We start from the raw sequence: 18,820 nt of genomic DNA on the forward strand, positions 1-18,820 counted from the left end.
CCATAAACCCTCCTCTCACTAAGCTTTTGCCATTTCAATTCTCTGTCCCAACAAATCAGTTTAAAGTTCAAAACTTAGTTGCCATTTCAATAGTTAGATAGAGTAAAATGGAAAGTGAAAAGAGTTGGGAGCAGAAAGCTCTCGTGAGTGAGCTAATTCAGGGGTTGCAGATAGCAATAAAGTTGAAGGAAAACTTCAATATACCCTCTTCGATTCACGCTAGGGACTCACTACTGCAGAGTATATTGTCTTCTTACGACAAGGCTTTGCTTATTCTGAAACAAAATGCACCATTTTCAAATTCAGAAACCATGCATCAACCAACTCAAACTTCCTCACCACAGTTTCCTCCCAAAGATCACTACGAAGGTGCCCTCAAGGATCATCAAGAACTTAAACAAAATTCAAAGAAAAGGTACAGATTTTAGCAGCACAAGACAATCCCTTCTAACGTAGGTTTGTTATTTCTATTTGTTCTAACACTGGTGGGAATTTCGCTGCAGAAAGAAGATGCCCAAATGGACGGAACAGGTTAGAGTGAAGATCCAGAATGGGGTTGAAGAACCTCTGCAAGATTATTACAGCTGGAGAAAATATGGACAGAAAAACATCCTCAATGCAAAATATCCCAGGTGAAATTTTTTTAAATTTGTCTCTAAGAAATTCATTGGTCACTGATCAAACAATTAACAACGGATTGTTACATTTGCAGAAGCTACTACAGGTGCACATTCCAAAAATCTAAGGGCTGCTTCGCCACCAAGCAAGTGCAGAGATCAGAAGAAGACCCCAATGTCTTTGACATAAGTTACCGAGGAAGCCACGTCTGTTCTCAGGGAAACGATGCCGTTCTGTCATTAAAGTTAGCAGACACAGAAGAGAAATCGCAAGGTTGTGACAGTGACGTTCATCATGCACAGTCATCGCGAGAAAGAGTTACAAACTACACAAACACGTTGACTGTGGAAACGGATAACATGACGCCACATCCATTCCCTTCGTTTGGATGCATGCCACAAGATAACCCCCACACGTTTCTTCCTTCCTTCGTACTGGAGAATGATGCCTTTTGCAGCACCGTTTCCCAAACATCCTTCTTCTCTCCGAACACACCTGAATCAAATTATCTTGTGTCTCCGTCTTTCCATTTACATGATGAACTCGACAGGGTCTTTGACAAGCCGTGCCCTGATTCTGATGCTGCCGGGAGCGTTTTAGCTGATGCATCAACCATCAATTCTCCAAATTTTGACTTCAATTTCTCACTCGATGCAGTGGGAATTGGTGCAAATTGCCCTTCAATGCCTGGGGGTTTTCATCCTAAGTGCACTTGAGAAAATTAATTTCATAGTGTTTGTCGAAATTATTGTTAGCATTTGAAGAAACGAAAAAACGACAGTACGATGATGCATTAGAATCCAGACAGCACTAATAAACGCCGGTGTTTTTTTGTTCATGTTAATGTTCAAAGAAGCGACCTTCTAGTGTGAAAGGGACTGCCGAAAATGTTGGGACCAACCTTCTCTATCAAAAGATTGTTTTCAAAGTGAATTGGTGATTTTCTATTAAATTATTAACAAGTTATTGATGACGAATTTCTTCAAAAAAACACTTTTTTAGGACTCAAAAATTCATTTTAAGCTGACTTCAGCTAACATCGTCTGAATTCTGAAACACCCAGTAGACTAACTCACGGACAGTCGCATTATTCGCTATAATGCATGTTACAGAATCGGCGATGACCCAGACAAATCCAAGGCTTACCGTTGAGGGTTAAGAAGGTACTTTCCTTCTCTAATTTACTTTGTCATTTTAAAAATGTGTCTCAAATTTAGAATATATCTTTAATAATAATACTCACAGTAAATAAATTAATTATTAATTTTAGTAAACAAAAATGATTATATCATGAATTAATATAATGAATTTGTTTTCATAAAACATGTGTATTATTTACCTTAAAAGACAAATAATTTAAGTAACAACAGGTTCACAGAGGAAGCAGCCAAGTAATAATTGACATTTCAGATATTCTTCCACACATGTTTCTGTAGTCAAGCTTTCCCATGATTGAGTCGCAGGAACTTTGTGTTTATGGGCCCAAAAAAACGATGGGTGTAGGCCTGGGTAATGTGAGGCCCAAATGACTGCAATTGGAGTAACATCTCTCTTGGGTTGAGCTTTCTGAACATCCGGTGACCAAAGACGGAGCTTAAATTCCACAGCCCTTAACTTCGTCTAAATTTTATAAAGAATGTTTTTACATTCTGTTGCATTCGATCTAAAGGGACGATAAAAAGAAATCGATAGATCCTTTTGATCAACAATTAACAAGTGTTTTTACACCACTGCATTAAGGAAAATTTTATCTGTAGCTACTAGAAAGCAATAATAATGTGATTTGTACAAAAAGCATGATAATTAGTTGAAAGATCTTTCATCTAACAGGATAAATGTCGTCCACCTAAATTACAACAGAAATATTTAATAGTTACTTCTGGGTGTGCCAAAAACAAAAACAAAAAATGGGAACCCATGTCACCTGCTACTTCACAAACTGAATGCGGTTTAAATTATCGATCGCCGTTCAAAAGTAGACTGGGCATTTTAATCTTCTCTACAGAACAAAAATTTGACATTCATTTTCACGTAAAACGGATGCGTTTAACTGCTCTAGTGGCTACGAAGTGGGTTCAAATGCAGCTTGCTGATGCCAAACGCCATTGAGATTAGACTGCCATAATCGGACCATTCCATCTTGCCCTGTAGTAGCCAACGTCATTCCACTCATATCCCATTCCATTTGCCACACCTAAGTAACATATGACAGTAAGCAACAGATTGTCGTATAAACCCATCAGAAGCTATGTTCAACATCCACATCATCTCTTAAATACAAATTGAAGAGTAGAAGGGGACATATAAAATAAAGACAAATTTAAAGTCATTCATATACCATGCCCTGGTGACCTGACAGTAGTGCAACTCGCTCTACCGGGAGTCTTCCATCATGGTCAGGGTTCAATCCAAGATGCCATATTGCAAGTCCTTTGTGAGTTGCAACCGCTATGATCTCATACGGTCTACATAAGAATCATACCAATTACTGATATATGCAAATAATTATATAACAGAAAAGGATCTTTCACATTTCTTTGACAACCCAAAGACAAAGGTGGTAGATAGAAACAAGCACAGCCCGAGCCTAGTAGAATAACAAACATCCTCGTGTTAGTTGACTACACGAGATCATGACTATCAACCTATCCAAACAGTTGTTGTCAATCAGGTTGTACGAAGAAGTCCCAGCCAATAAATGTAACTAACATTTTTCTAAACTTTTGCACATATTACCTGCCAATATTTGGTGCCCATGCAACAGCATAAACCTGATCACCCTTGTCTTCAGGCAGTGCCAATTCTGCTACCGGAAGCCATCTTTGATGAGCCTGATCAAATTCCCATACCTGAGGAAAATAAACATCTCAAGTCAAAGACATAATCCTCCCCCAAAACCTAATAGAAGAAAGATGTGGAATGTGCTTCTGCTGCAATACTGAACTCTTGCCCATTGTCACAGGCTCACAGTTTGCATCTATTGCAAGGTTATCCACAGTTCAGAAAAGTGGAGACGAAAATTCTAGAGTGCAATAATCATACCATGAAAAAATATAGATAACAGAACTGAAATCAATAAAATAACAGGGCGGAATTCTAGACTAGAGTTACCTTGGAAGAATTAAGCTCTGATGTATTTGAATTAAAACCTACAAGGAAGCTTGATTCCTGGCTTCCACCCTTTTGTAGATTCCAAGATATGGATGCAGAGAGGCACGAAGCCTTTCCAAATGCAGACACCGACTCGATAACATTTTGAAATTCAGCCTAAAATGTGAGACGAAAATAAGAAAAAGAATATTTAGTACCTCATTTTGTTACTGTGAGGAAAGGTATAATTATATTTGAATATTTAGTTTCACCTGAAGCTGCCAGTTTCTCAGTTCTAAGGGGTTCAAGAGCTCAAAAACTCTTATATTGCCATCTGAATATGCTGCAACCTAAAATGTTAATAGAATAATAATAATTAATCAATGAAAAAATAATTACTAAACTAGCTATGACATGCGTAAGGGATTTTATGTTAAATAATAATGTACGCACAATGTAGTCAGCAGAAATAGATAAAAGCATAGTTCCAAAATAAATATCAATGACATTGTACTAGCCATATAACTAACCATTTTCAAACTAGTCGAAGAGATCCCGAATTGAACATCAAGGACTTTGCTTGAACTGTCTCCAAAGCTTTTGCACATCTTCCACTGAAGAGACTGCGAATCTACATATCGACTTTCAGAATTTCAAAATTAACCGAACAAGATTCCACAAAGTAACACATTGAATGAAAAAAACCTGTTGACGAAAACTAAAAATCTGGATTTAAAACTAAGTCGTAAGGAATATGCAAAACTACCCACTAGACAATAAACACAGCATGCCGTAAAAAATTCCAACCAGATCCTATTTTCCAACCAGATCCTATTTTCCAACAAGAAATTTAATAGTTAGTGCTCAACTTGGTTCCAAAGCTTAAGCCATTGAATGCTTGCCATGAGAAGCACATTGATTCAACTCTAACAAAAAACCAATCAATGATACCTTCTGCAACCTCCTCCCACAATGACACAATTCCATGGGCGGAAATACACGCGACTGCATCACCGTACTCTGGCGGAACCCAAACAATCTTCACGATCTTTCCTTCGAGAACCTTTAGAAACCACAGAGAGAACAATGAGGAATGACCATGTTAAAGTGAACAATTATCCTACAAAGTCTGTTTGTAAATAACAATAATATATAACAACATATACTCATAAAACTCACGATTTATTAATTCATTAGCGTTTTAGTAAAACTTAATCTAGTCCGAAATACAGATTGAATAAGAGTAAAAGGAAAAATAGGAAAGAAAATAGAAGACGAACCCTAGATTTGAAAGTAGAGCGGAGGGAGGAAGAAGAAGATGGATCGCGGGAATCGAAGATTGAAAGTGTGCCATCAGCGGAAGCAGCAGCGAGTCTGGTACCGGAAAGGTTCCAAGATGTGCAGGTGGTCGCATTATCAAGAGTCAAAATTTCCTTCGCCATGTTTCTTTCACTGAAGAAAGGTGATCTGAAACTGCCCAAACCTAAAAAACCTGTTTCTGGGGTTTTAGAAGTAAATAAAGTATAATACCGAGTATTTCTTTTCCCCCATTAAGGTTGTAATCTCACATGTTTTAATTTTTAATAGATTTAAATTTTTTTTCTTAGTTTTAAATAAAAATTATATTTTATTAAGTTTATTTTGCATCATAACATTTAATTTTTTTATCTTATTTCACCCTTTTTTTTATGTTAGTTGAGAAATAGTTTGAAAATTCAAATAAATTTAATAAAATTTAATTAAAAAGAGATGTTAAGGAGTTGATTTTAAATTTGATTCAATCTCACAAAATAAGTGTAAAGTGATATTTGCATTCACTTGTATATTATAAATTTATCTTATTTTTAGTTAATACGAAACTTTTAATATAATATCGAATGTGAGACTAAATACTAATGTGTATTCTGATAGTAACTCGATAACGAGTGAATTAATATAGTCACACAACTATCGTTATGATAAACTTTAATCTTTAATATTAGGTTAAGAAATTGATTTTAAGTCTAACTTTACGTGATTATAAAAATGAGAGATTAAATTAATCTAAAATTTGAAAGTAAACTAGTTTTATTTTCACTTTTAAAATTAAGAAGAAAAGAAAACATTTTTAATCCATTTTTATTTTATTTAGTTTTCACTCGTTCTTGTACGCAGAGACTAAAAAACATATAGGCTAAATACTATTTTTTATTTATAATCTTGTTATCTTTCAGTGTCATCTTTACATATTTTAAAGAAAAGTAAAAAACAATCTTTCTACTATAATTGTTGTTTGAAATTTCTCTATTTTTTATTTATTTATTTATGATTCGTAGTATCAACGTAATATGCACCAAGGCAGTCAATTAAATAGAAGTAAATATAATTTATTTTGTGGAATTCAATGATAATGTTAGTATGGTGATACGCGACACGAGTAATAAATAAGATGTCCTTAATTAAAGTTGACTAATTGACTTGACATGAATAAGGAATGTTAGTATAATTGCTGTAATGGTATGATATATCAATATGTTAGAAATGACCGATACTTGATTTGGTAAACAAAAAGGATTGAGCACACTGAAAATGTTTAAACAGTAAAACAAAATTAAGAAAAAATAATCATGATAATGAGACAAAAAGTTATTAAACTTAGCTTAAATATATATTTAAAACAAGATACTATTTTTTTTTATTGTATACTGTGAAGGGATGAAAGGAAAATACTCTGTATAATATAATAAAGAAAATAATGAAGCAAAAGAAGTTAAAGCATGTTCCTCTAACACAACATGAATCATGTGAGCTCATTCAAGTCTAAAGAGACGAGACAAACAATGCAAACCAACCAAATAAATGGTTGTATAAGTAAGAAAAAAATTATAAAAAAAATAGTCCATATGATGCATGTATATATATTTATATTGATGAGTTTATTTTTAAAACAAGATTTAAATAATGACATTTTTCACGTTTTAAATTAAAATAATATTTAATCACATTCACAAACTTTTTCTTTTATAATATACACCTATTTCATAAAACTTTTAAAAGCTTCCTGTTTAAAAAATTAACGTGAAAATGTTTTACATTTTCAAAAACCTGAACGTTATTTAATCATTTTGGTTTGAGTAAACCAAATAATGGAAATTAATCAAAATAATTTTTTTTCTTCCATATTCCTTATTTTCATTTTTTTTTCTTTATAATTGTTATGTTTTAATAGATACAGTTATTATAAGTTAGAGTTAATAAATATATAAGTTAATTAAATTAATATATACAAGAAAAATTATAAAAATGATAAGAAGTAATTAAATGTTAACAATATAACTTACATATATAATAAAAAAATGAATTAGTTTTATATAAAATATTTTTTGCAGATGGTCCCACATGAATGTTGCCAGGTAGTCACTGCAACTCAATTTATAACGAACCTACTCTCAATAATCACTATCATGGCCATCCCTGTCCCACTTAATTAATTCATAATATATGTAATATTAACTAATATTTTTACATATCTTACTTTCTCGTTTTCTCACATTTTTTAAATTGTGTACAAACATTATACAAAGTAAATTAAAAAATATGGTGAAAATTAAAAGTATTTAGTCATTTAATTTAAAAACAAAAAAATAACGTAGATTATTGTAAAAAGTAATTTATTCTTAACCTTATTAGAAAAATAAAAATATTCTTATAACATTTATTTTTTCTGATTCCATAGCAATAATGACTATCCCATAGCAGAGCCGTGTTGAGCAATCAATAGAAGAGTCTTTCTTGTTTTCAAATTTCCATAATTTATTCATCTGTTGTCCTATTCACACCCAAGAAAAATAAATAAAAAATTGATTTATTATTTTACCATTTCTACGAATTTTAATACATCGCAGCATAGAGTTTCTCTTTGAAAATCCAAAGCTCCACGACTGTGACATATTTAAGACACATATTATAACAATAATATTCGTTGAATGTCGACCTCGAGTTGTCCTTTGCTATCTAACTTTGTGGACCCTTTGTAAAAAAATTGATGCTAACATGACATTATTTATTGTATGTTGAAGGTACATCTATCTATTTTATAATAACATACGAGTGTAAACTTTTAAAAATACAGTTAAATTTTGTCTCGTCTTTTTTTTAATGGAAAAAAATTACATATTTGATATTATTCTCTAATTATTGTACAATACATTTAATGAAATATAAATTAAAATAAAAGTTCAAACTTAAATAGAAAACAACATATATTATATGTCAATTTTTTTATCTCTCTTGTAACAATGAATTTGGTATAAAAATGAAGGTGGAGCATAATTATCCTTTTACAAAATATCGTTAATTTATCTATAGGCCGTCAATGGTTCAGAGTTGAAACATTAAATACAAACAAAACATCAAACATCCTAATTCAAACAAAAATTTGCTCGCCAACGTTGCAACAGAAAATTCCACATTGATACATTAAAACAAGTACAATACGACGCCATATTAAGGTTAATTAACATTAAAACAAGTACAATACAACGCCATATTAAGGTTAATTAACATTAAAACAAGTATAATACGACGACATATTAAGGATAATTAACAAAAACAGCTTAACCACTGACATTGACATTCGGTTGAATCAATTCTGAAAATAATCAAATTCCTAGCCAAATAAAAAAATTAAATAAGATCTAAAACAAAGCGATTTGTGGTTATTAACCTTTCCGAAGATGACCTTCTGACGAGGGAAGAGATCTCCGGCGAGGGTGCACCGATCTCAAACTCTGGAACTTCGGGGATGGTGGAGAGAACGGGTCCAGACTTATCATAAACCACGTAGAAGCGCTCTTTGGAGTATTTCTCTGGCACATGGAAACTGAAACTGGTGGTGGTGGTGGTTTTATTGTTGGACTTGAAAACGGAGCGAATGAGTTTTTGAAAGGAGCGAGAGAAGTTGAAGAACTTCCGTGGCATGGCGATGGAAGGTGGAGGAGGCTGAACCGGAAGCGCGTGAAGTGAACGCTCCGGTAAGTGAGGCATGGAAAGGGTTCTAGTTATAGGGGATTTAGCTATGGCGGAGTGGAGTTGACGATTGAAGGAGTTGAGCTCAAATGAATCGTAGAGCGTGCTGCCACAGTCCCAAAGATTGGTAGAATACGAGGATGACTTTGTCGCTAAAAGTTTCTCCGTAATGGTTACCTTGTTTCTTGTTTGAGCCATGTCAAGAATCCTATGAGTCTGTCTGTGCTGTCTTTATTTTATGAGCAAAACTCACATTAAATTGAATCAGTGAGAGAATGACGTTAAGTTTAATCGTTTTCTGCTTTTTATAGATGAAAGATATGAAACGCGGTAGTCATGAGTTGTGACCAGGAAAACGGTTACCCTCCTTCTAAGGTTTAACTTCCGCCATATATGGACCATGAATGTTGCTTTAGTTCCTTTGACTATGTTGCTTGCATTATTCTTCCGTGGTTATGAGTGGATGATGATAAATTATATTAATCAGCAATTTTTAACAATAATTTAAGAGTCAAAATAATATATTAAAGTAAAGTATAATTTTGATGTGTAATTTCTATATAAAGTTATTAAATTACATTAGTAAGTATATATAATATACTTAAAGAACAAGCGAGTTGAACATTGAATACATTTATTAATAAATGTTCACAACATTGTTATAAAACTGAACGCGATAGGCCGTTGGGTTGTTCTTTGCTTAACGAAACTGTCACCAAAACTAAAATAAATAAATTTAAAAAAATATGTTACGTGTACGCGCACATGAATATATATATAATATATATATATATATATATATATATATAATATATATACACACATATATATTTAATTTTACCCACATGTAATGACATGAGTTTATTGGGAATAATGGAGTTAATTCAACATTCTTATACTTACTCTAAATACTAGGAATAATTGTGTACTTGTAGACATTTAAGGAATCTAATTGTATACTCCCGTCATTTTGTTGAGTTGCACATTAATCTCTTTGTTGAGGTCAGTAATATACAATCATTTATTAGAAAGAAGCAACAATAATGTAGAATCTAAAGTCTCCCTTTCTACTATTTTCCATAATCAATAATCTCTTATTATATTAAATTTTAATTATGAAATCAATCTGAACTATTAATATAATATAAGAAAATAAAATACTATAAACCTTACTGTGAAACTTAATTATAATATCATGAGAACAACATATACTTAATCAAAAGGTGATCCGAATCCAAGAAAATACAAAGAGATCCAAAAATAAGTAGAAAAAACACGTGCAGTTGAATGATAGGAAAAGTGAATACAAGTTAATTGTTTTGTTTCCCATAGATCATGAAAGAAAATGGACAAACCAAAACTTTCTAACAATTTATCTAATCGAACACAGGCACGTAGGATCATAATGTAGGAGGCTTTTGCCATGATTGGTGGCAGAAGCAGCTAAGAGGTATAATGTGGTTGGTTGTTTGATAGTGACAACCTCGTACCTAAAAGTTAACAGAAATGGCATTCTCTAAGAAAGCACAAAAAAATGTGTGTTTCTTGAAGCAAATACAATGACTATTGAAAACGCAAATGGAGACTGGTTTTCTGTTACCAAAACTTGTTTCTCTTTGACATGGAATCCTTTAGATAGACATAGCGATCACGATGAAACTCAACCAGAGAACAAAGTTGTCTTATTGCTTCTTTCTTCTTCTCCGCAAGCCCCACCAAATCACCATCCTTCTCTTTCACATCCCTTTCCAAGTTTTCTACTTTCCTTTCAAGCTGCCTCACTTGTTTTATCAGATTCAGTTTCTCCCCTGCTTCTTTGCTCACCATCGCTTCTAACTTCCACACCATTTCTTTCAAGATCAACTCTTTCTTCTCTTTCTCACCCACCAACATCTCAAGCCCATCTACCTTCACTTTCATCTCTTTCACTTCACCATTTCTTTCTCTTATCCAATCCTTACAATGTCTGTTTTCTGCACCTATTTCTTCAATGCTTTCTGTTAGCTTGTTTATCGTTTCCTCCTGATCAGCCACCCTGGTTTTTAATTTTTCAACTAAAGTTTGTAAAGCTTCAGCATGTATGGTAGCTCCTTCTTCAAACCCTCATGATAAATAAAAAGTTCAGATATCTCTTGCACTCCCCGTGCCATTGCTCTTTCTAGTTCTTTGTTTCTATCCTCCAAATCGTGCTGTTTGCTGCATCGAGATTCCAATTCCAGTTCCAGGTCCTTTATTCTTGCAAGAAAACACTCCTTTTCTTCAGCCAAATCCTCCCCATGATTTTGTATTCTAACCGAGCATGATTGCGAAGCTTCTACTCTCGTTCTTTCCAACTGTACCTCCAACTCTTTGTTGTGATTTCTCACGGAATCTAACATTTGCTGCATGGCATTAATCTGGTCATCGAAGTCCTTCTTCTGGGTCCATGCTTCGTTTCTGCTGCGTCTAATCTTCTCTTCCACTTTTCCTTTCTGAGTCCGCAGAGACTTTGCCTCTTGTTCGAGTTCATGTATCCGTGCCATCAATTCAGCAATTTTGGTTGCTGAGCGATCCTCGTTGGTTTGGAGTTTTCCCTGTAACACAGACACTGTTCCTTTGGTGTCGTTAAGTAACAGTTGAAGCTCAAAAACTCGTCTGTGCAAATCAGCGTTCTTTGCAAACAAGAGTTGTTTAACTTGACGTGATTGGCTTTCAAGTTGAAGCTCTGGATTAAGGATTTGAGGAGTAGAAGCTTCCCTTTCTCTGGGAAAATCATTGATGTCTGAATTAGAATCTACTTCCTCTGAGGAAAAGTACTCAGACTCCGAGCTAGAGGAAGATGCTGAGGACATCCTATCCACTTTGCTGGGACCTGACTTTACGTACTCTCCGGTGAGATCACCGTACAATGGATACAGTGATTGAATGTAGAAATCCTCTACCAGCCACACGAACTTTTTCTCTTTCATGGAGTTCCCATCTTTTTTGCATTGCTCTTCATTTTTTATCAGCTTTGCGATTCTGCTGAGCTCGGTTTCCATGTCTGTCAACAACATAAGAGATGAATAAATATTGAAAAGTAGTTGATGGAAGTTGACATTGCAAAGTGCCTATGATTGAAGAGAAATCATCATAAAACTAATTTTGATATTGTTCTTTTATCAGAATTAGAATTTCATTATGATAACCTGCATTTTCATTGAATGAATTTTTTTATCATGCATATTAACGAAGACAAAACACTTATTTTGATCTGAAAAGACACAAGTATACATGATCTGCACCTGTTTTTGTTCTTTTGAGTGCTTCGGAATTTTGAGGATCAATTTGACTCCTAAAGGAATTGGAGAATCCCCTTAAACGGTGCTTGAACATCCTTTTAGGGACATTCGAAAAGATTAATTTTAGAGGGAAATTTCTTGCTAGGAACTCTTCATTTCCTCAGAAAATGAATAGGAATCCTGAAACTGAAAAGTGAATACAGACATCACAGATTAAGAGAAGATTCTAAATGCCAATGTATGCTTATGTAATTGTAAATGCACTCTGCAGCTTCTGGATGAACTTGTATCTTGTGCGCTTAATATATACCATAGATGCAAATAAATGCACAACATCATAGTATCTGTGTCATAATAAGTTTCTTCATTCGAGACAGAAACTTGTTCTCCCAGAAGCTTGAAGAACTGAGAATTTAGTATCCAGAACATACAGGTATAGGTATACATGGAATGAAGATGAATGCAAAAACACAGATCCATAAAAGAAAGTGTCCATAAGTTTATAATTTCCTCTTTGATTTACAATCAATCAAATCTCTCCTCAAATATTATATTATTGTTTCTGATAAGCTCTTAGAATGAAGAAAACTATCATAAAATAGAATTCATTATTTTTCATCATGAACTCAATGTTTCTTCAGAGTATTGATGCAGTGATTATTCCAAATTGAAATTACAAATCTAGGGAAAATTATTAGCGGGAAAAGGGAAGTCGGAATTGCTTCAACAAAATGTGAATGAAAGATGTGATGTGAAAAATGCATCGACATAAAAGAAGGAAACAGTTACCTGGGAATGGAACTCGACTTGCACCAATCCGAAGGGATTAGAAATATTGACGAGAAATAATCCAAGGCAAAATTGTTGTATAAGGATAAATAAATTCAATGAAAAAAAAGTGAAAGAATTGTTTCTAATAATAAGCATGGATTATTCAATTTGTTAATATAAATGGAAAATGTGGAGATATTATAAATATATTATTATTGTTATGTTATCATTATTTTTATCTTTATCTTTATTTATTTTTTATCAACATTGTTAGTATAGTTGTTTATTACTTTATTATATTATTTATCATCATTATTATTGTAGTTGATATTATTTTATCATATTGTTACGTTATAGTTTATTGAAAATGAATATTTGTTAATATATAATGCGATAACTAGATAGTATTGAGTTTAATTTGAAAATTAAAAGATAAAAACTGAACGGATTATGGGGATATCGATATCTTGGTATTTTCTTTCTTTTAAAAAATAAAATTACATTGAACTAAATACTCTTTTAGCTTATCAAAATCAAAGAAAAATAAAATAAATAAAAAATCAATAGATCGTATAACTTTTACAGGTAAACCCTGTAGCCGGATTTGCTAGCTTCAGTTGATATAATAATAGATAAGTTAGTACTTTTTTTTCATTTTATTAAGGATAAATAAGTGAATAAATTATAAATGCACACATTATAACATAATAAAATAAAGATAAATTCTACAAGTTTTATGAATAATTCAGTGAATAAGTTATAAATCAACTTAGTGATAAGATAAAGATAGCACACATAAGATTATAATAAAAATAAAAGATAAATAAAATAAAATAAAGATTATCAAACAGTTTATTTTCACAATCTACTCGGTAATAGGAGATTGTCTGTATGAGCATGCATTTGATAATAAATATAGGCAACAAAAAATTATCGAGTTTTTGATAAGGCGCTAATGAGTTGTGTAATTTTTTGAAAAAAATATATAGCTAGTATGAATGTTACCCTGTGTTAAAAAAAGAAGAAAAAAAGATAAAGTCTGATCTAAAACATGATAACATTTTATTTTCTTTTACATTTTTAATTGTGAATGTAGATAATGAATTTTTAAAATTTTCATATAGATTTTGGTGTGTAGAATGATTGCCATATTTTCATATTGTTGAACCACAATTATCAGATTTTTTTAAAATTATAAATATAGTAAAAACTGCATTTAAGAATGAGATTAAAGTTAAATATTCGACCATTATATGGCAATATACATTTAAAAAAAATATCTAAAGAAAATAAGATAGATTCGGCTATAAATTATTTTGATAACATGCGAGAAATTATTTTTGAATTTTGAGATAAATAATTTAATTAGCGCTTCAAAACGTTAAAAAGATTTCAGATAAAGTTTACTTTTTTATTGTCTGCTATCGGTAAATCATTCAATTAATAAATTGATATAGTTAAAGACCATATTATATAATTCTTAAGGCAGTATAAATATTCTAAGAATTAATAACAATTTCTTAATTTGTAATAAATTCTATCAGATTTAGAAATCTAACATATCCATAAGCGTGATTGATGGTTTTGGTTTCTAAATTAAAATTGTTGTAACTTACAAGTATTATTGCGTTGTCAAATATTTTACCATAAATAGACTTTGTTGACCCTTCAGAAAAATTTTCACACATGTTCCTCAAATGCATTTATCGGTCAAAACTTTAAAAACTCAGGATTGCATTCACTGCAGACGCCACTGCCTGAGATCTCTATTTCTACATCTAATAAAAATTACATTTTAAATGAAAGGGAATGGTCTAAGAATTTTATGATGTGAAGGTAGATGACACACTGTATTTGCTAGTTATACACGAATTAACTCTTTCCCCAATATATACACACTAAAATATAACTACTATCATTGGTTAATCATCGGAAGACAACTTTTGCTTCTTCCATTTGTAAGCAGCTTCCAAGATCTTGAGATTAGTTGTCTGGCTTTCTTCAGGGAACAAAAAGTCGATAAATTCTTCAATTCTGCAAAATTAAATTAACAGGAATGATGTTAGAAAACTGAATAGCTATCACCATATAGAATGTGGGAACTATAGAAAGCATACAGAGATAGTTACATACCTAGTAGAACCATCTTCAGTGGCAACGTGCCTTCTCTTTTTGAGCTTCTTGGGCAGCTTAGACTGGACTAAGCTAACATCACCCAGCTCTCCAAATGTACTCTCCATGTTGAGCCATTTTTCCAATAACATTGCCCTTTCTTCTTTCAAATCTGGAGCAGATGATCTGAAGTAGTTGAGAGCCTTCTCAAACACCCCTGATACAAGCACAAACAAGATTATGAAGGGATTCAGAAAACTATCTGACTTATGTTCAAACTAACTGAAAACAACCAATTAACAGCATAGGAGCCATATAGCACTGGGATCACATACTTCTAGCACGCTCAATGCATTGCTTCTTTTGTTCATGTTCCGTCAAGTCTTCATTGTCCACATCCATAGCTGTTGCCTCAAATTCAGCGTAGCTTATCCATACCTTCAAGTGCTTTGTTCTGTCAAGAAGCCTTTCATAAAGTGCTCTTGCTCTATCAAATTCACCCTCAGCAGTCTCAAAGTCAATGAATGCCTGTTTTGTGTCAACAAAATTCATAGTTACATTATGACTAATGTGAATATAGTTATCGAGGTATGCAAAATGCAAGATATAAAACAAACAATAGAAGGCAAATAAGGAATGATGAAAAAAGAGGCTGTCACACCAGGGCATAACCATATGAGTGCAGCAGTTGAAAACATACAACTACTCAACTTTTTCAGTTGAAAAATATAATTTTTCCACTTCTAAATCAACTAAAAACCTAATGAAAGTTTCAGAGATTTTCAATTAAATTCTGTTGAACGCTAATTTGCAGTGTTCTACATCGTCAATAATTCTTTTTCCCCTAATCATCTAATAATATCTACAAAGTAGAAACATTACTTTCTTCTTTAGAAATTTCCCCATTATTCATTCAACTTTTTACACGTCAAGGCATCATAAAATTATAAAACAGAAAATAGTTTGCATATAAAGGCCTAAATTTTTACTTTTCTACCTTCTTTTTCAATGGTTTAGTATAAGGCTCCTAAAAGTGATCTTTGTATTTTATTTAAGTAAAAAAGCTACCCACCTATTTCCATAATTTCCCGTTCCATTCAAATCCGAAATTTAAATAAATCCTGATGCTGGATCAAGAATGATGTCAGACAAATAAATGCGAGTGTCTTGACATAGCACAAGAAATAAATTTTGTACCTTCCACAAGAGCTCAGGCATGTCCAACGCTGGTTGGGCAATTGCAAGCTCAAAAATTCCTCGGGCTCGTTCTGTCTCAGATAACGATCTCTCCAACTCAGCATACTTGCTCCAAGCATAACAATTTTCTGGAGACCACTCCAGATATTTTTCATATAATTTTCTGCACCGGTCAATATTACCAAGTTGCAGTTCTATTTCTATATACTTCTTAAAAATCTGTTGTCAAAAGAGTAACAATGCGTGAAAAGTTAACCAGATTACAATTAAAAGAAGTTGTGTTCGTGTCCACGGATATATTACCTTATCTTTAGGAGCCTTTCCAATGGCATTTCCTAATATTTGTCGAGCAGCCTTGAGATTCAGTTGACGTATTTCAAATTGAGCTGCTAGAAGCCATATTTTTGCAAACGAAAACTTATTGTGAGGTATAAGGTTGATGCACTCCCTAAACAAATGGAAGTAACAAAGAACATCAGCATGGCTAACTCAATAGAAGTACAGTAAATTATGATACCAATACTACACAGAAATTGTCTTTTAAGTGATTTAGTAAAGGATATAATAAGCACAAGAAAATTGGTGAAAAAGTAAAAACATGAATAGTATTATGAATCATGAATAGTAACATCCGAATACTGAATTATAATATTCTCATAACAATGAGTTGATGAACAAAATAGAAACCTAAACATGATAGCGATTAGTAACATTCAAAGCAATATCAATACAGTTATATCCAAACTTTATAAACAGATGCATACCTGTATACATCCCTAGTTCGCTCCGCATCCCCAGCATCGAGCTCTTCATAGAGTGCATAATTAATCCTAAATTGCACATATACAATTAAAACATTAGGAAAAAAAATGTCAAAATCAGTGAATAAACAAAAAAGCAAGGAAATCTAAATCAAACATACCACAAATAAATGTAGCGCTGCCAGTAGCGCTTCTCCTCCGCCGGGGGGACATTGGCTATAGCCCTCTCATAAACCTCCCTGATCCTTTCCTTATTCCCCACACTTTCCTCCAACCTTATGTAGTCAAACCAGGAATCATAATTCAACGGATTCTTCCTCACTTCGTCCTCATACTGAAACCTTCTCTTCCCAACGATGGCATCCTCTATCCCTTCCCTGTCCCCATACTGCTTCTCAAATGCCACAAATTTTCTATACAAATCTTCCGCCCTTCCCTTGGGAATATGATCCAGGGAAAACTTATAGATAGCTCTTGCACGCTCAGTCTCCTTACACCTTTCCTCAAACTCCGCAAAAGCAACAAATAACTGCTCTGCTTCCTCATCATCAGATAGCCTATCCACGGCTCTCTCGTACACGGTTCTAGCCTTCCCAACCTCGCCATTCTTCATCTCAAACTTGGCATAGCGTATCCAAGCCCCAACTCGAGGGTGGCACTCAACGAATCGCTCGAAAATCCCTCTGGCGCGCTCAATTTCGTTGTACCTAAGCTCAAACTTTATGTAGGACAGCCATCCCTGCTGGTCCGGTGTCCATTTCATCCACCTCTCGAAAACCTGCCTCGCGCCGGCGACATTTCCTAGCATCTCCTCCATGTGAATGTACTTATACCACAGCTGATCCACCCTCGGCAGAAGGGTCACGGCGCGGTCCCACACGTTGCGCGCGTGGTTTATGAACTTGTTCTTCATCTCGACCTCCGCGTACTTGAGCCAGAGCGTGTGATTCTTGTAATCCACCTCCAGCGCTCTCTCCCAAACGGAACGCGCCCGTTTGAAGTCCTTCTGCGATTCCTCCCACTGCGCATACTTGATCCACACGCCAATGTTCCATCGAACACGGCGGATAAGGTCCTCGAACTCTTTGCGCTTGCGAAGACGGTACTCGCCAAGCTCGGTAGAGTCGGTGATTTTCTGCTTAGGAGGGCGGATCTCCGCCTCTTGACGCTCCCTAGCCTCCCGGAGAATTTGCTCGGCGGTGATTTGGATTGGAGCGGGGGTTTTATTCTTGACCCTGGTTGGACGCGGAAGCTTCACCTCCGTGTCCTTCCGAGTGAGGTAACCCAGGGTTGGGTCCGCCTCTTTCGATGAAGACATCGTAGCAGGTCTTGATTAGCAATTTCTCTGGTGCAATGCAGCCCTGTGCCTGAACCCTAACCAGATGGGGAAGAACACTCTCTACCTCTTTTTTTCAGTTTACCTCGATTTGACAGCTTTTTGATTACACAAAGTATTAGGGTTTCGATGGCAGTTCTGAAAACGAGAGTATAAACTTCCAAAGACTAATTTCAATTTTGAGATGAAAAAGCATATTTAATCCTATTGATATTTTATAATGTAATAATTTATTATCATATTTTATTATATTATTAAGATATTATGAGATAATTATTTATTTAATATTTTTAAGATACAATAATTTATTATATATGTTTATTTTTATTTATTTATTTATGGTTTAAGAAATTTATAATCTTCTCAAAATTTGAAATTCTCTTATCAACAAACAAAAACTTAGTTTTTTAGTGTTTTATACTTTATTTAAAGACTCTCAGTTCCGGTAAAAATAATATTCTTTAACAATAATTTTTTAGGTTTATTTTAGCTATAATACTTTTCAAAAATATTATTTGCATGGAAAAAAAAAATCTTCCAATGAAAGTACTACTGTTTTTCAAATGAGTATTTATAATAAATCTCTACATTTTATACGAGAGAAGTTTCAATTAAAGGAAAAAAAAGTTTAACCCGCTAATTTTATTTTTCTATTTTCAATTGAAGAT

The 18,820-nt window shown here is 33.5% G+C and overlaps 4 protein-coding genes and 1 pseudogene across 4 annotated transcripts; 1 reads left to right on the forward strand and 4 right to left on the reverse strand.

The window, feature by feature from the left end:
• LOC124844834 (putative WRKY transcription factor 53) lies at positions 1–1,570 on the forward strand. Its single transcript, XM_047321847.2, has 3 exons — positions 1–415; positions 504–632; positions 713–1,570. Exons 1-3 carry the CDS (start codon positions 108–110, stop codon positions 1,332–1,334), a joined length of 1,059 nt encoding a protein of 352 aa, XP_047177803.2. The 5' UTR covers positions 1–107; the 3' UTR covers positions 1,335–1,570.
• A 725-nt stretch (positions 1,571–2,295) lies between these two features.
• LOC148191882 (protein SEH1-like) lies at positions 2,296–5,192 on the reverse strand. The gene is made up of 8 exons (XM_088100188.1): positions 4,989–5,192; positions 4,660–4,771; positions 4,239–4,339; positions 3,981–4,058; positions 3,730–3,885; positions 3,355–3,467; positions 2,957–3,083; positions 2,296–2,812 (listed from the first exon to the last, which is right to left on the reverse strand). The coding sequence occupies exons 1-8, from the start codon at positions 5,148–5,150 to the stop codon at positions 2,681–2,683; spliced, it is 981 nt and encodes a 326-aa protein (XP_087956314.1). The 5' UTR covers positions 5,151–5,192; the 3' UTR covers positions 2,296–2,680.
• Positions 5,193–8,112: 2,920 nt separating this feature from the next.
• On the reverse strand, positions 8,113–9,073 carry LOC124844835 (uncharacterized). The gene has a single exon (XM_047321848.2). The coding sequence runs from the start codon at positions 8,911–8,913 to the stop codon at positions 8,374–8,376; it is 540 nt and encodes a 179-aa protein (XP_047177804.2). The 5' UTR covers positions 8,914–9,073; the 3' UTR covers positions 8,113–8,373.
• Positions 9,074–10,205: 1,132 nt separating this feature from the next.
• Positions 10,206–11,750, reverse strand: LOC148191883 (uncharacterized; annotated as a pseudogene).
• Positions 11,751–14,478: 2,728 nt separating this feature from the next.
• LOC124844832 (uncharacterized) lies at positions 14,479–18,251 on the reverse strand. The gene is made up of 7 exons (XM_047321844.2): positions 16,978–18,251; positions 16,820–16,885; positions 16,359–16,503; positions 16,056–16,274; positions 15,194–15,386; positions 14,880–15,075; positions 14,479–14,780 (listed from the first exon to the last, which is right to left on the reverse strand). The coding sequence occupies exons 1-7, from the start codon at positions 18,132–18,134 to the stop codon at positions 14,669–14,671; spliced, it is 2,088 nt and encodes a 695-aa protein (XP_047177800.1). The 5' UTR covers positions 18,135–18,251; the 3' UTR covers positions 14,479–14,668.
• Between the last annotated feature and the right edge of the window lie 569 nt (positions 18,252–18,820).

This window comes from Vigna umbellata, chromosome 10 (assembly GCF_029865625.1).
Source record: "Vigna umbellata cultivar VRB3 chromosome 10, Vumbellata_1.0, whole genome shotgun sequence".
Taxonomy (NCBI): domain Eukaryota; kingdom Viridiplantae; phylum Streptophyta; class Magnoliopsida; order Fabales; family Fabaceae; genus Vigna; species Vigna umbellata.

What these genes read in the sequence shown, in the direction of transcription:
- LOC124844834 (XM_047321847.2), top strand. Translation starts at nt 108, where the DNA reads ATGGAAAGTGAAAAGAGTTGGGAGCAGAAAGCTCTCGTGAGTGAGCTA. An exon ending in AAACAAAATTCAAAGAAAAG is followed by an intron (nt 416 to 503) that starts GTACAGATTTTA and finishes ATTTCGCTGCAG; the next exon opens with AAAGAAGATGCCCAAATGGA. An exon ending in CTCAATGCAAAATATCCCAG is followed by an intron (nt 633 to 712) that starts GTGAAATTTTTT and finishes TTACATTTGCAG; the next exon opens with AAGCTACTACAGGTGCACAT.
- LOC148191882 (XM_088100188.1), bottom strand. Translation starts at nt 5,150, where the DNA reads ATGGCGAAGGAAATTTTGACTCTTGATAATGCGACCACCTGCACATCT. An exon ending in TGAGAAACTGGCAGCTTCAG is followed by an intron (nt 3,886 to 3,980) that starts GTGAAACTAAAT and finishes CTCACATTTTAG; the next exon opens with GCTGAATTTCAAAATGTTAT. An exon ending in CAGAGCTTAATTCTTCCAAG is followed by an intron (nt 3,468 to 3,729) that starts GTAACTCTAGTC and finishes TATTTTCCTCAG; the next exon opens with GTATGGGAATTTGATCAGGC.
- LOC124844835 (XM_047321848.2), bottom strand. Translation starts at nt 8,913, where the DNA reads ATGGCTCAAACAAGAAACAAGGTAACCATTACGGAGAAACTTTTAGCG.
- LOC124844832 (XM_047321844.2), bottom strand. Translation starts at nt 18,134, where the DNA reads ATGTCTTCATCGAAAGAGGCGGACCCAACCCTGGGTTACCTCACTCGG. An exon ending in TGCCTGAGCTCTTGTGGAAG is followed by an intron (nt 15,387 to 16,055) that starts GTACAAAATTTA and finishes GACACAAAACAG; the next exon opens with GCATTCATTGACTTTGAGAC. An exon ending in ACTGAAGATGGTTCTACTAG is followed by an intron (nt 14,781 to 14,879) that starts GTATGTAACTAT and finishes TTAATTTTGCAG; the next exon opens with AATTGAAGAATTTATCGACT.